This window comes from Pseudopipra pipra, chromosome 18 (assembly GCF_036250125.1).
Source record: "Pseudopipra pipra isolate bDixPip1 chromosome 18, bDixPip1.hap1, whole genome shotgun sequence".
Classification (NCBI taxonomy): Eukaryota; Metazoa; Chordata; class Aves; order Passeriformes; family Pipridae; genus Pseudopipra; species Pseudopipra pipra.
This window is the reverse complement of record NC_087566.1, coordinates 2,412,655-2,427,432: the sequence shown is the minus strand read 5'-3', so window position 1 is coordinate 2,427,432 and position 14,778 is coordinate 2,412,655. Positions and strand designations below refer to the sequence as shown.

Genomic DNA, 14,778 nt, shown 5'->3' with positions numbered 1-14,778 from the left:
GAGGGATCTGCCTGGAACTCCCTGTGCTGTCCCCCCCCTGCTCCAGGCAGGGCAGGGCAGCTCATCCTGCAGACAGACCCCGGGAAGGCAGGCCAGGCCCTCTGGGTTCTGAGGCTCCTCTCCCATCCCAAAGTAGGTCAGGGCCACTGCCATGCTCCACTTCCCCCCTGACTTCACTCTGAAATCACAGACCTGCTGCCCTGCCCTCCAGTGCCACTCACAGAACCCACCTGAAGGGATTCACTCCCTGAATTTACCCCTGCAGGGTTTAACTCCTTCCCTGCTCACTGACAGCCAGGCCCAGACTCCTCAGTGTGTTCCTGAAATGAAGTCAGTGCCTCTGATGTTGGACATTTGAGAGGACTAACTCTGCCCCAAGTATAGAAGCACAGTTCTTCATTCTAATAGTTCTGTTTCTTTGCCAGAATCAAGCCTGCTGCTTTTCCCCATTCCAGGGGGTACATATCCATGTGGATCTATCTCCTTCCACACTCAGGGCATTTTCAACAGGCATTACCTGCCCCCACCCTTCAGCCTGACCACTGGACACACATGCAGCTTATTTCTAGTGTTTGATATATTAGCATAACTATGAATAATATTTTTTTTAAATACCACTTTTTTTGGTTATGAAGGCATTCCCCACAGTGCTGAAGCACCTACATGCTCTCAGCTGGCCCCTTCTTCCTGCCACTGCTCCTGCTTGCTTTGTCTGGGACAAGTAGCTGCTTAGAGCAGGAGTTTCACAAAGAATTTATCTGGAATTAGCAGGAATCAATTTGTGTGAAGATAGCTTTCTGTGCTGTACTGAGAAAGAAAGCTTAAAAGATTAAATAAAAGGTGTCTGGACAGATTAGTCCCCAAAGCCTCCCACTACTTGCTGCTGCTGCCTGCAGGTGACTCTACTGTCCACTTTTGCAGTCTGGACTACCATATTCCAGCAAGATTAGTTAATTCCAATGATATATTTATAGCAGAAAAGTTAACAACCTGAGACAACACACAGCCTATTGCAAATTAGGCCATAGTTATGATTGCTGAATAAGTGCTTTTGAAATGGTGCATATCCAGAGGATCTACAGCGACAAGGACTTCATGAAAAACAACCAGAGAAACCAAACAAACATTATCTTCTTCAAATCAACCCTAAAATCCTCAAGGCTGGTTTTATGTATGGAATGTTTCAGATACAGACTGAGTTTAACACGAACTCAGGTTTTGTAACATCTTGCAGACCAGATATATTTCTGTGCCTACTGAACATCCACTTACAAATGCAACCATGCCCTGCAGATCCTGGGTGAGCAATTTGGTGTCACACACACGTAAATCAGACACAGGACCTCCTAATCTGCCCGAATTCTAAGGACACAGTACCCTCCATGCCAGTGCTGCTGCTGTTTTGGACAGACATCATCTCCTGCATCACGTGCCTCGTTTCTTACATTGACAGCCGGCAGGAACAGAGAGGAGACTCACAAGTACATTTAATCTGAGCGCTCAGGCTGCAGTGACGTGGGTCAAACAAACAGTTTTAGCTGGAAGGAACTGCCTCCCCGTTCCAGAGGCTGCAAGTGACCACTTCTTACGTCACTGAAGGGAATTAATGTTCCAGAAAATTAAGCTCGATGTTGGTGTGATCAGGAAAGTGGCAGGGAAAACACGAGGGAGGAAGGTGGTTACGCACAGCCAGGACAGGGGAAGGTACAAAGAAACCTGGCCCTTTGCATGGCTCCTTGCCATCAGATCAATGTGAAATCACAGGTTACACACACACAGCGTCAGCCACAAAGCAAACAGCAAAACAAGAGACGACCCCCTGCTAAGTTAACGCTTTCTGGCTGGAGAAAGGAGGCAGATCCCTGGGTAACTACTGCACTCTCTCAAAAACAACTGCTGCTTCCAAGCACCTGGTTTACACAAGATCTGTTACCCGAGCCAATGGATTGTAGCACTGCACTGTAACACTTCTGTAGTTAAACAGAGCAGAGGGAAAATCACGTGTGATGTGCAGAACGATTCCCACCAGTACCTACACTGCCACCAGACACATTGCTGTGACTGCAGCCGGGCTGGAGGAAGGAGTTGCCACCCCACTTCATCCCCACTGCTCATTACCTCCAAATCTCCCAGCATAGCTGCCTGTTTAGTCACTTCCTAACCCAGTTCTGTCAAAATGATTCCCGTTAGAAAATCTGTGTTTCAGCTTAACTCCGATTATTTTTGACAGCACTTGTTCAGCGGATGACTATAAATGCAAGCACCAGAAGATCTGAGAACATTGTAACCTTTAGAGCTGGGAGAGGAAACAGCGAGCGTGGAGCCAGATATCCCTGTTCCATGGTTCTGTGCCTCTGGGAGAAGGGCATTAATCGCCCCTACAGGTCTGATTTGGCAGCTGCCTGAGCACTGGAAGCTGTGTATCAAGGCTGGCATCTCGAAAGGAAATAAATCAGTGAATCTACGAACTACTTATTTTACTGCTTAAAATGCCAGGTTGGGGTTTAGTGCCCAGAAATCCAAATAATTCGTTACAACTACCTGCAGTTCTGTTGTATAATGAGAGAAGCAGGCAGATGCTGCTCAAAAGATATTAATAAATGTGACATTTCTGTGGAGTTAATGGATAAATACCAACCTCGCCCTCGCATCTTAAATTATCATAACAAGGGCTGAAAACCTACTTAATTGCTTTCTATGTGTGACTGATGGGAACACACAGTGTCTGTGATTTTACTTGTTACACAGTAAAAGAAGTGGAAAAACTACCACCAAAATGCAGCATCAAATTACCATCATGCAAGATAAAACACTGACATGAGCAGGACCTGACACGGAGATCTCCTTACCTTTTGTTAACAGGCTTCTCATCCTTGTCATAGGGTCTGATGAACCATTTTCCAATTCTCACGAAGTTTTTATCCATCAGGCATCTAGAAAACAATTACAGCAGCAATTACTGGTTACATCTTGAGGTGTCATTAAAAGCAGTCTCTGAAGACAGTGAATCTAAGGGATTAGGCAACCGAATTTCCATCATATCGAAATCAACTTGGTATTTTTGGGGTTTCACAGAACTTTGCCACTTTCTGTTTTCCCACAGAAGTCACAGAGAATCCCTGTCCCATCACTGATGCTGAACTTCACATCTGGATTCTCCCCTCATCTCTGCCACAACCTTTTCTGCTCGGTGCTGCTTTTTCTGCTGAATGATCCATCATCCTATTTTTCACACTCCTCTTCCTGAACAAAGGCCATTCATTAGCACTGATTCTTTTCTATTCCTCTCAGACTCCACGATAAAGAACATGCACTCCTGTATTTCTGGCATGTCAGTGGTGTAATACAGTATAGGAATGACAGGAAATTGCATTAAGCAAACATTAACAATGAACCATTTTTCCTTCACACGATCCACAGCACGATTTCAGGTGCTGAAACTTCCATAATTACTGTTCCCTCTGTCAGAAAACCTCCCTCCAACAAATACACTCCCACATCACTAAACCAGAGTGATGTCACCATTTTCTGTGATCCCTTTAAAACTTCACACTTTCCTTACAGAAACTACATATCCCGTGGCTCTAAAAAAATACCCAAAGGAGAGGATTCAAAGTGATCAATAACCAATTTAAACTGACAAGTTAGGAAGTGCCTGATGCCTTTCTTAAGTCCACCTGTGCAGATGAATCACACCAGCAATATGCCAGCACTAAGTGTGCTCCACACATTAAACATGCAGTGGAATGTGGTGCCCGAGGGATCACATCCAGGAATTCATTACTAAGGAATATTTTTCAGTCAGGTACTAACTAATATGCTTCAAAAATTCTGAAAAACCAGTCATTTGTTGCTACTGCTTAATAGACAAGCAATATACAAGCTTTACCCACACATTTCACATCTATTCAGTATTTTTTTTTGTTTAAAAGAAAGAACTGTATTTTTCCGCTTTTCAAAGTTTTCCAATAGTTTGTTCCTATAGCAGTTGCTAGAGACTGGCCAAAACAAAGGAAAAAAAAAATCAAAAATCCCATGAAACGTTCTGGGAAAGTACTTTCTTCAAAGTTTAGAAAAACTGTGTGATATATATACTTCAAAAGCACACCTAGAAGACACAGAGAGGAAATGGATGACTGACAATGTAGATACTAATATGCTCCTGATTCTTCTGTATAAACTTGGCAGGGTTTTCCAAAGTTAAAACTGAAGAAAATTCTAACAGCACGTTCTCAATTAAAGCAAAAAGAATCCAGTTCAGCCAAATATACCAATATCTTAAACTGAACATGAAAGCTGAGCCAGCAGAGAGACGTCGGTAGAGAGTAAAAAAAAAAGAAAAAAGAGCTTCAGTAACTGTTTCCCTAGGAAATATTTGCTATCAGAGTGTCTGTCAGTGCCAGCGTGTTTTATACAAACAAAAGGAAGCCTGTGAAGTTTACATCAGATCCCTAAAGAAAATAATCTGTAGTAGCAAAAACTGTACTAAACTCTCCCCCCTCACACACTCGCTTCCCCGGCCACATCATTGGGTCTCACCACAGCAGGTTTAACTGCCTCAAACTAATGCTGCTTTCCCAGGAAAAAAAAGTCTTCATGGGTAGATTTGGCCTTAAAAATCAGTCAACCCTCCACGCTGAACTACATCAGGGGTTATTTAAGGAATAATCCCATATAAAACGGGAGCCCTGACTGCAGCAGCACGGCTCTGGGATTCGGCCGGGCGAGCAGGTAATGACAGCACCGGGTTATTTTTGCTGCCTAAGCACTAAAGGTAACTATCCTTTCACAGTCAGCTGCAACAATGGACTTGTGTAAAAAAAAAACCAAAAAAACCCACCCAAAAACCAGGTCATGGAAAGCAGTTATTTAATGATCTGAAATAGGGAGATGAAACGCTCCTCCTGCAGCACTGCAGCTGTCCCAGCACTTCACTGGGGCTTGACCTCTTGTATTTCTGGTTTTTCCATGAAAAAAACCCAACAAAACAAATGACCCAACAAGGGCACACTAATTATTATGAAACAGCACCGTAATATTTTGAGTACTGTTCCCTCAGCTCTTTTAACGTTTTCCATGTTGCCAATTAACATAACCGGATAACTAAAGTGGGTACTGAGGGGGGGAAAATAACACAAACAATTGTGAAAACATCCTTTTTCTTACATTTCCCAGGGTTAAGTTAAAGCAGAAACTTCTCCTCCGTCCCTGCCCCGCGTTGTCCCCTCAGGTCCCTCACGGCTCCTTCATGAGGGGCAGCTCCCCCCTCACGGCTTCTCCCCCCTCACGGCTTCTCCTCCCGCCATTTCCTTCCCGCCACAGCCCTCAAGAACCCAAAACAACCCCAAACCCCCCCAAAACAACCCCAAACCCCCCCAAAACAACCCCAAACCCCCCCAAAACAACCCCAACCCCCCCCAAAACAACCCCAACCCCCCCAAAAACAACCCCAAACCCCCCCAAAACAACCCCAAACCCCCCAAAACCTCAGCCCTGTTACTGCCTCAAAATGGAATTCCAGCCTTCTGCTTTATTAATTGAGCTTTTCCTAAACACAGGAGAGGATGGGTCTTTACAGCGTAATTTGCTTTTTAGTAAGGCCCACACGCATATTGCTATTATTTAAAATAGTAACTTTAATGTTAACTTCAGATTTGGTGTAACAAACAAACAAACAAACAGAGATAAAAAGTGAATAACCTGAGGTAAGTTCAGCCATGGTACTGTAAAAAATGTCATCAGGAGAGCGGTGGGACGCTCATGTCCAAGGGCGAGGGGCTGGGACTGTGGCACGAGTTGTATCAGTTTATCGTGGAAAAAATCCACTTATCATGACATGAATCATCTCAGGTTATCCTGACAGGAATTGTATCAGCTCATTGTGACAGGGATCACATCAGGTTATCAGGACATGAGCTGAGGCTCTCAGCACACACCTGAGGTGAGTTACCAGCTGATGCTGAGAAAAACAGAACAGTTCTGCTGCCTCTGCCAGCTGATTTCAGTGAGGTTATTTAAAATAAAACAATCAAAAATTTAATTCACAGGAGGTCTAAAGAATAAAAACAGCCACTGGGAGTCCACATAACTGGGTACTATACATTAATAAACAGACATCAAATCAATTTTCCCTTTTATACTGCAAAGCTATGAAAGAACTAGTGAACATTCTAGACTTGGAATTTAATGTTTATACTTTTATTCACTCTAAGGGCTCTACACCTTTTACAGAAATCCCTTAAAGAGACTGGTGGGATAGAAAATAGGAAATACAGCCCCTAATCCTTGTACCTGTGGACATGGCCCCTCAGACTTGCCCCCCTGGCAGACACACAGGGGACACCCTGAGGGGACAGTCACCCTGCTCAGGGGAACATCATCATACAAACCTCATCACTAACAAACCCACAGCAAAGCAAACAGGGCACAGAACGAGACAAGATCAAGGGATTTGCACAGAGGTGCATTATATTTTAGTATTATTGTTATTATTAGAACTTCAGAAGAAGTGGGACTAGTCTAATGCAATTTAATTCTGAGGAGATATCCAAATTCCTAAGAACTAAGACATAATATAGGAAGGTCTTGATGGCCTGAAGAACTGCAGAAATAGGAAGAATAAAACTCTACAGTCACACACTACAGGCCTAATAACAAGATAATCTTCAGTAAGCTTAAGAGTTGATAGCTGGATTAAGAAGAAAAAGCCATAAGTGTATTAACTAATCACAGAATAACTTTGCAGTCAAGTCATATATATATATATATATATATATATATATGATCAAGACAAAAGAATACATTAGGCCTTTCAGAAGCAGGAACTGTTAAGCTTCACCTTGAATATTCTGCACAAATTTAATCAAATTGTGACATACATGTAACTAGGATGAATGGAAAAGGAGAGTTAAGAGCTTTTAAGATATGTATCAAGACATGTAACCTCAAAGGGGCTGAAGGTCAGATACAATTATTCTCTGTAAGCACCTCAGGAAGGTAAAAACTTTTTTATTTTGCTTTTGAAACAGCTCCCCAGTAAAAATCTGAGCAGAAATATATATCAACATTATTCTTTGTATGAGTGTTTAATTACTTGGCACAGAATTTAATAATAAATTACCAAAGTTAACGACTCTGTTCTCCTGTACTAAAGTTCTACATCTAAAAAAGTGTGGTTTGAGACCAATGTAACATAAATGCTCTGTGGGTATCCCCATTTTGATACCTGTGGGTATCAAAATGAAATATCTGAGAGCACTAGAGCTTTTCTTACCTTTCCAGAAGATTATGAATTGCTTTGAAGAGCAGGGTCCTACACTCATAGGAAAGTCCATTCTCCCAGAATCCTTCTTCCACCACTGCAAAAACATAAAACGTCGACATGCTCAGAACAGGGAAACGCAAACATTTATCCAGCAGCTTTAATTTTCAACAGTAGTTTATTTCATTAAACTGTTTCAACTATTACCTACACTGCCCGAGTAGCTTTAATCTTTACTTGCTGCAGACACGGACTTTGAATTAAAAGAAAAACAAACCCACAACACAAAAGCATAAAAGCAAAGCCATTTGTTTGTAGCATTCAGTATTCAAGTACAGGGGGGAGGAATTCGTGATCATTCTTTGCCACCGCTGCTCAGAGCTCCTTTAAAACTTAACCACAGATGCAGACAATCAAGAAACAAAGTGAATCATTAAAGGTGTGAAATCAATTTACATAACTTAAACAACATTAAACAACTCTCCCGAACCTCTCACTGTCGCACTCAAGTGAAATTCCTCCACTGTACTGACTTAAACTATCGCAGATTTTGTGCCAAAATAAAAACTCTGCACTCGGTACCAAACTGCAGGGATTTTATTTTAGAGCTAAAACAAAAAAATCTATTAAAAAAAGAGAAAATCTAATTATCTCTCATAGAGGAATGAACTAGTCACCTGAAGGATACACAGACCTCCGAAATATCTGCTGTCGTTACTCATGGATTTGGCTGCTAAAAGCACCAAGCGCTGAGCTATTTCTGGTATGCCTGTACCAGATTCCAAATCCCATTCAGCCACAAGACGCAGAGTGAAAACGGATCATTAAATAACTTCGTCAAGGAGTAAGAATTTGTTAATTGTCTGAGCTCTGTCATTTCAACTTTACAGGAACAGTCGGCACATCTTTAGAAAAGCAAACACAAAACTCTAGTGCAAGTCAAGCGCTGAACACTCAACACCCCTCCCCGGCCGAGCTGCGGGAGGAGACCTTCCAGCAGCACGTCTGCCGTGCAGAGATGATTATCTAAGGACAGTTTACTCCACAGCCACGTTTAAAGTCGAGCTTCCAAGGAGTCGGTGCTGCCTGGAAGATACTAATATTGGCAGCGTTCAAAGGCCGGAGCCCAGCGCTGCTCGCTGCTCTGCCGCTTCCCCAGGAACCGCAGCTCAAACAAGAGGAGGCGCGTTTTGCGTGTGCGGGGTTGTGATGTGCTAATCTCGGGAACGGAGCCTCTCTCCGCGTACAGAATGGAAAAGGCAGGCTTCAGTCCCTAAATCACCTTATCGAGCGGCACAGGACTGCCCCAGAGGAATGGAAAGACACGCTCGTGCCTCGGGGCAACACGCGGGAGCCAAAACCCTTCCTTTGACACCGCGGAACGCTGGAAACCCTCCCTGGCACCGAGGGTGTAACGGGCCATGGCTGTTTACTGTCCCATGGCTATTTACTGTCCCATGGCTGTTTACTGTCCCATGGCTGTTCACTGTCCCATGGCCTCGGGGCTGGGTTTGAACCTGTGTTCCTGAGAAACTCCGAGCCCCCCCGCACTGTCACAACTACTGATGTCTAAATTCTCCAAAGCTCGGAACTGCCGAAGCCCGGGAAGCTGCCAGGATTGCACTTAAAAACGACACCATTCCCAAATACATCACCAGTTATATTAGATATGTGTGTGTGTATAATATATGAACATATATACATATAATATGTATGTATACATAATATATGCTTTTATTTATTTGGGAATTATGTAGGTTTTAGTTATATCTTCAGCTGTGCCAGGGGAGGGTTAGGTTGGATATTAGGAAGAAATTCTTTGCAGAGAGGGTGCTCAGCCATTGGAATGGGCTGCCCAGGGAGGGGGTGGATTCTCCATCCCTGGAGGTGTTTAAGGACAGACTGGATGTGGCATCAGTGCCATGGGCTGGGAACCACAGCAGGGTTGGATCAAGGGTTGGACTTGATGATCTCAGAGGTCTTTTCTAACCTGCTTGATCCTCTGATTCCATATGCAATTTTAAAGTTACATATATCTATATATGTCTATATGCCTATATATACACACATATATATATTACATATATATATGTCTATATGCCTATAATACACACACATATATATATTATGAGAGAGATCACACCTGAGTTCAGCTCTATGAAAATTCCATATTTAAATAAAAAATACCAAATTTTTAGCATGATGAAGTCGACAGAATCTTTGACAGTCAAAAGAAATTCCCTATTACACAGCCCTGAGCTCTCCTTGAGTTCCACCCTATCCCAGGGTGTCCTGCCAGTATTGTCCCTGCTTTAAGAAATTCCCGCCAAGTGGGAGAGACAAGCACCAATTCCATGATTTTGCAGGAGAGTTCCCCCCACCAGTTCTGGTGTCCTCAATCCTAACTCATTGCTCACTCCCTGGGATCACAGCAGCCTAACAGGACCCAGTCACAGAACATCATCATCTCTCAGAACTGTTTTCTGCAAGTATAATTTTGCCAGTCCAGAAGAATTCAGATCAGACTGTGCTGCTCTACCCCGTTCAAATGTACTATTCTGTAGAGCTGGAATAATTTTAATACCGAATTCTTTTGGTACTGGACATGCCCTGTGCTCTTTTTCCCTGCACAGCTCCTCTGGGATACCCCCCCCCCCAGGGGGTGGTGGGAGGGGAAAGCCCCCCAGTTCCCAGCAGGAGGGGTGGGATGAGGGAATGGAAACTGCACAGCTGCACTCCCGGCTGTCCCACACTCAGCACAAGCAACGGCGTTGAGGAATGTGGCCAAAATCCCAGGAAAAGCAGGAAAAAAGCCACGTTAACCTGGCCGTGGAAGCCCTGGCGGCCAAGCCCGAGGGTCATGTCTGATGATATCAGACTGGCTGAGGAGCTGCAGGGCCGTGGGACAGGGAAAAGGGGAAACACTGCACTGGGATCATCCCTCAATATTCTGATTTTCCAAACTGGCGTTGGTATCACTCAGCATTCACCTAAATTATATATGAAATGAAAATAAAATCATTTCCCTATTAAATTTAACTCCAAGTATGTCATCAGACATTGCCATAACCATTTTCCTATAATAAATAATGCCTTTAATTCCCAGATATATTAATGCACTATACTTACTGTAATTACCTCTAATGCTTCTTTATCCTACTAAAAAAGTACCTCTCACAATTAAGAGCATGGACATATGTCTGATGCAATAAAAATGAGGAGGAAAAATTAGAAGTGCAGCATTTCACTTCCTCTCTGCTCTTTGGCTTCCTGATCCAGACTCCAAAAGTGTTTAAATAACTGGAGCAGGTTTCAGCTTCAAGATGCACGTGGTGACCAGTAACAAAACTTGGCAAAACACTAAAAATCAGATTACCCCTGTAAATTGCCAAGTTCCTGACGCAATGGAACTAGATTTTAGATTTTCAGAAGAGCATTTTAAACTCCACATAGCAGATTGAAGGCTAGGAAATAACTGCTGGTCTCTGTCTGTCTACACAGTAATTTGTAATGCTTTTAACACTCGGCAGGTTGAACTCCAGCCCTCCTCAGCCTTTCCAGGCACAGCCAACAGAAAAAAGGTGCTGCACGGGTTCCAAAACATGCCAAGTACCTCCATCCTGTCCCGAGGGCATTCCTGTTACTCCAGGTGAGATATTTCTCTTTACACACAACAGATGTGACACTGTGCACCAGCAGTGAAAGGATCCTCCAAAAAAAGAGAACTTCTGAGGGAAGGGTCATGCAAAGATTGAATCTTTCAGTAAGAGAAAGGATCCCAGAGGCCATAACTCTGCTTTCCTCCGTGGAAGCCGGGGCAGGGACAGGAGTTTGGAAGAGAAAGGATCCCAGAGGCCATAACTCTGTTTTCCTCCATGGAAGTTGGAGCAGGGACAGGAGTTTGGAGAGGCAGCCCAGCAGATGGGACACGCTGTGGGTCACACCTGCCAGGAGCTGGGCAGACAAAGCCCTGGCTGAGCTGCTCCCTGGCTGGCAGCAATCCTGTCCTGAGCAGGGTGTCACACTGGGTGACCTCCTGGAGCCTGGAGTCACCTGTCACACCCTCAGCTGCTCCAGGGTTACACAGACAGACACCTACAGCTCTGTGTGTATATATATTTATCTGGATATGCTGACTAACCTGTCTAAGCCTGTGTCCGCTCTGGAGCAGTCCAGGATGGCAACTGGGAGTAGCATTTATTTTATTTAACAAGCAGCTCCTCCCCTTCTCACTGTCCTGCAACAGAGGGAGGACCTTACCAGCACATTCCTCACCAAAAGGAGCAACTACTGTACGTGCTCTGTTATTTTTATAGTGAAATCACCTCTCAAAATAAACAATGAGTCTGTTAATATCGTCTCTAAAAATCTGGATTCTAGGGAAAAAAAAACGAAGAATAGCAGAAAATCCAAACCAAGAAAAAAAATGTATTTGACACTTATAATAATAGATGACAACCAAGGTGCTAAATCTCACTGCTGGTCTCCACCCAGAATGGGAATTAATCAACAGCCTTCACATGTAAAGTTTTTAGATGTTTATCATGATTTTGTTTTCACAGGTTCAGAAAGTGAATACAAGGCTTGTGCTGATCTTTAAGTTTATTCTTGGAGATCGGATGTTGAAAGAATTAAAGGCAACTACCATAATTTAGACTTACACTGGAAATTTATAATTTAAACATACATTAATGAGCAGCTCAGTTGGCTCGGGGTCTTTTTGATTTTCAAGTCAGAGATATTAGGGCCTTCAAAGTGTCCAATGATTTTTATGAAGCCAGCCATGTTCTCAAAAAAAAAAAAAAAAAAAGAACCATTATAAAAATTTCAAGGAGAGAAGTCGCAGCAAAATATCAAAGCAAATACTTCAATAATTTTAGGTCTCCCAGCAGAGATACTGGAAAGATAATAAGATCTCTGTTCTGCTTCAGTGACCAAACTGACATATTTTACTTAAAAGAAATATAGGAAGGAAGGAGAGAAGGCAAGTTGAGGCTGCAGAGATAGTTATACCTTTAAGAAATCCAGCCACCCACATTTTAATAATTCAGGTCACCCTGCCTTGTGCAGTTTAAAAGCAGAATTAGTTTCAAAGAATACATATTTCCTCAGAGCTATGTTACATATTTCCTTTTAATGTATCATATTGCAGCAACAGCTGAAATGAACGTCTAGACATCAAAAACAAGGCTTTATTCCCACCTACTGCTTTTTTACCTCAGGCAGCAGAGCTAATGAAACCCATTATCCAGAACACTGCCCTCAGTTACCACCTCGGCCACTGCAAACATGAAAAAAAACCACTCTGGGACAGGAGCAGTTATTCAGCCATTAAAATCACCCCAACTCAGTGTCTTGCTGCCCGCTGAGAGATGAAAGCAGGACCCGTGGGACGAGGAGATTACTGCCAGGGAGGATTACTGGGGCAAACTGCTGGGCACAGGGAGCTCCTCGGGAGGCACCTTTGGCCTCCTCCTTCCCACAGAACGGGAGGCTTTTTAAAAACACGAGGCCAAACGGCCCTCTGGCAAAATCAGAGACCCAGTCGCTAAAAGCAAGCATTTAATTTTTCGTTTGGGTTTTTATTAAGGTGCCCTCAAAGATGATATTTCAAAAGCCAACCGGCGTTTTGAAGCATCATTTCTTCTTCTTAAAAAAAAAAAAAATTGAGTAAAAGGAGTAACAACGCAAAGCAATGGTACATTAATTCTGAAAAACTATATTATAGCCATAAAAATCCAATTAAAGGCAACGCCACTGATCGATCATTGCTATCCTGCCATTGATCACCTTGTAAAATCTGCGTTGGAGTCATTAGTGATTAAATTGACTTATTACTAAATCAGATTCAACCCACTTAGAGATCTAATTTCCTTGTGCTGGTTATGATTGTAGGGAAATCGTGCTGCTCACTCGGCCGGGCCTGAGGATCCATCTCGGCTCTCTCCCCCAAGCCAAAATAACCAACGCAGCAGAAATGCTCCCCAGAACAACCCATTTGTGCTCATCTGTTTGCCAGCAGAGCTCATGGGGGAATATGCACTGTACAGGCATAGAATGTTTCCAATCTGGGTCCTGCCAAGGTATCCTCAGCAGCTCCCCTTCCAGGGAATGGGAACATGGAATATGGAATATGGAATATGGAATATGGAATATGGAATATGGAATATCAGCAGGGACACGGCTGAAGGTGCTGCTCAGACACCACCCCAGCTTGCATTTCAGTGCACTGCCATTTTCCATAGAAAACCCAACACTTCCAAGCAGAGTCGAAGCTAAAATTGTTGCACTTCAGAAGGATAAATAAAACCTTCAAAGGCAACAGCTGTGGAATATCACAGGAATACTCCCAGGCTTTAATTGTTGCGCATTGAAACAGAAATTAGCATAATAGCTATTTATTGGAAAACAGATGGTAGGTAACTATGTGCACTTAGGCTGTGTTAGCACTACTTAAAGTATCACTTTTATCGCTCCCTCTCTCCCAGTAGGTACAAAGTTGTTTTTTATAAAATACACACTCAGTGTTGCATCCCCTGCCTGTCCCACGCTCTCGCATTCCTCTCCTCCCTCTCCCGCCTTCCCACGGTGGAGCCACAGCCAGACCTTCACAGGGGTGTTCTCTCAGCATCCTGGTTAACCCCAGTGATTATCTGTGAAATCAGGAGGAGGTTTCTGTGGAACTGCAGCTCGGGCCTGCTCTCTGGGTAGGAATGCAGGGCTGAGCCACTGCTGGAGACAGGAGAGATTCCAAACCAAACCACGGATCTGCCCGGTGGTTTCTGCTCCAAACGCTTCCCACAGTCACCAGCCTTGTCCCAGGGATGAGCAAAACGAACAGAAACAAGGCTCAGCTTTCTGTGTTTCACAGATTCCAAAAGCCAGGTGGGAAGTTGTTTGCAGTGGGAGACTCTCCCGTGCCAGGAAATCCCCCCAATCCCTGATTTACTCCGTTCCAGTTGTCCCACCACGTGTTTGTGCTGAGCAGTTTTATTTCCAAACCACTCTGTATTTCTTTGCAGAGGTATTTCCTAGAGATGAAAAGCGTAACCTGACCATAGTGAAAACAGACTAAATGTTTTTGGGGAGACTCTCACCATCTTCTCCTGAAGTGTTCTGGGCTAAGGATGCCACGAGGAAAGAAGCATTTGCTTAACTTTACTCCTGAGAGTTTCTAGAATTTCCTCCCACATCTGTGAACTTTTCATTTTCTGTTCCTTCTCATTTCCCTCTTCTTCTCTTTCTTTTTTTTTTTTCTTAGAAGAACAAAAAAGCAACCCCCAAAAAAATTCAAAGGAAACTAAAAATTTGTAAAAGCATTACTATGCTCTATACTCTCCAAACTTCATTCACTCTCTTCTCTCCCCTTCCAAATCTCCAAGTTCTCTTTATTTTCTCCCATTTTCAGTGACCACCAGGGCCTTACAACCAGCATGACCCTCATTCCACACATCATCTCCATCCTCCACTTCTGCCTTTTGTGGGCTCCAAGAAAACCAAATTCCTGTAGTGTGTCT

At 43.4% G+C, this 14,778-nt stretch overlaps 1 protein-coding gene across 1 annotated transcript in view; it reads right to left on the bottom strand.

Annotated features, from left to right (window-relative positions):
- The window catches only part of MED13L (mediator complex subunit 13L), a 178,623-nt gene that overhangs the window by 86,493 nt on the left and 77,352 nt on the right, over positions 1 to 14,778 (bottom strand). Inside the window, exons 3-4 of the mRNA XM_064674657.1 lie at positions 7,274 to 7,358; positions 2,850 to 2,933 (exon numbers count right to left, since the gene is read on the bottom strand). Coding sequence (XP_064530727.1) covers positions 2,850 to 2,933; positions 7,274 to 7,358 — 169 coding nt within the window. The remainder of the gene's footprint in view (positions 1 to 2,849; positions 2,934 to 7,273; positions 7,359 to 14,778) is intronic.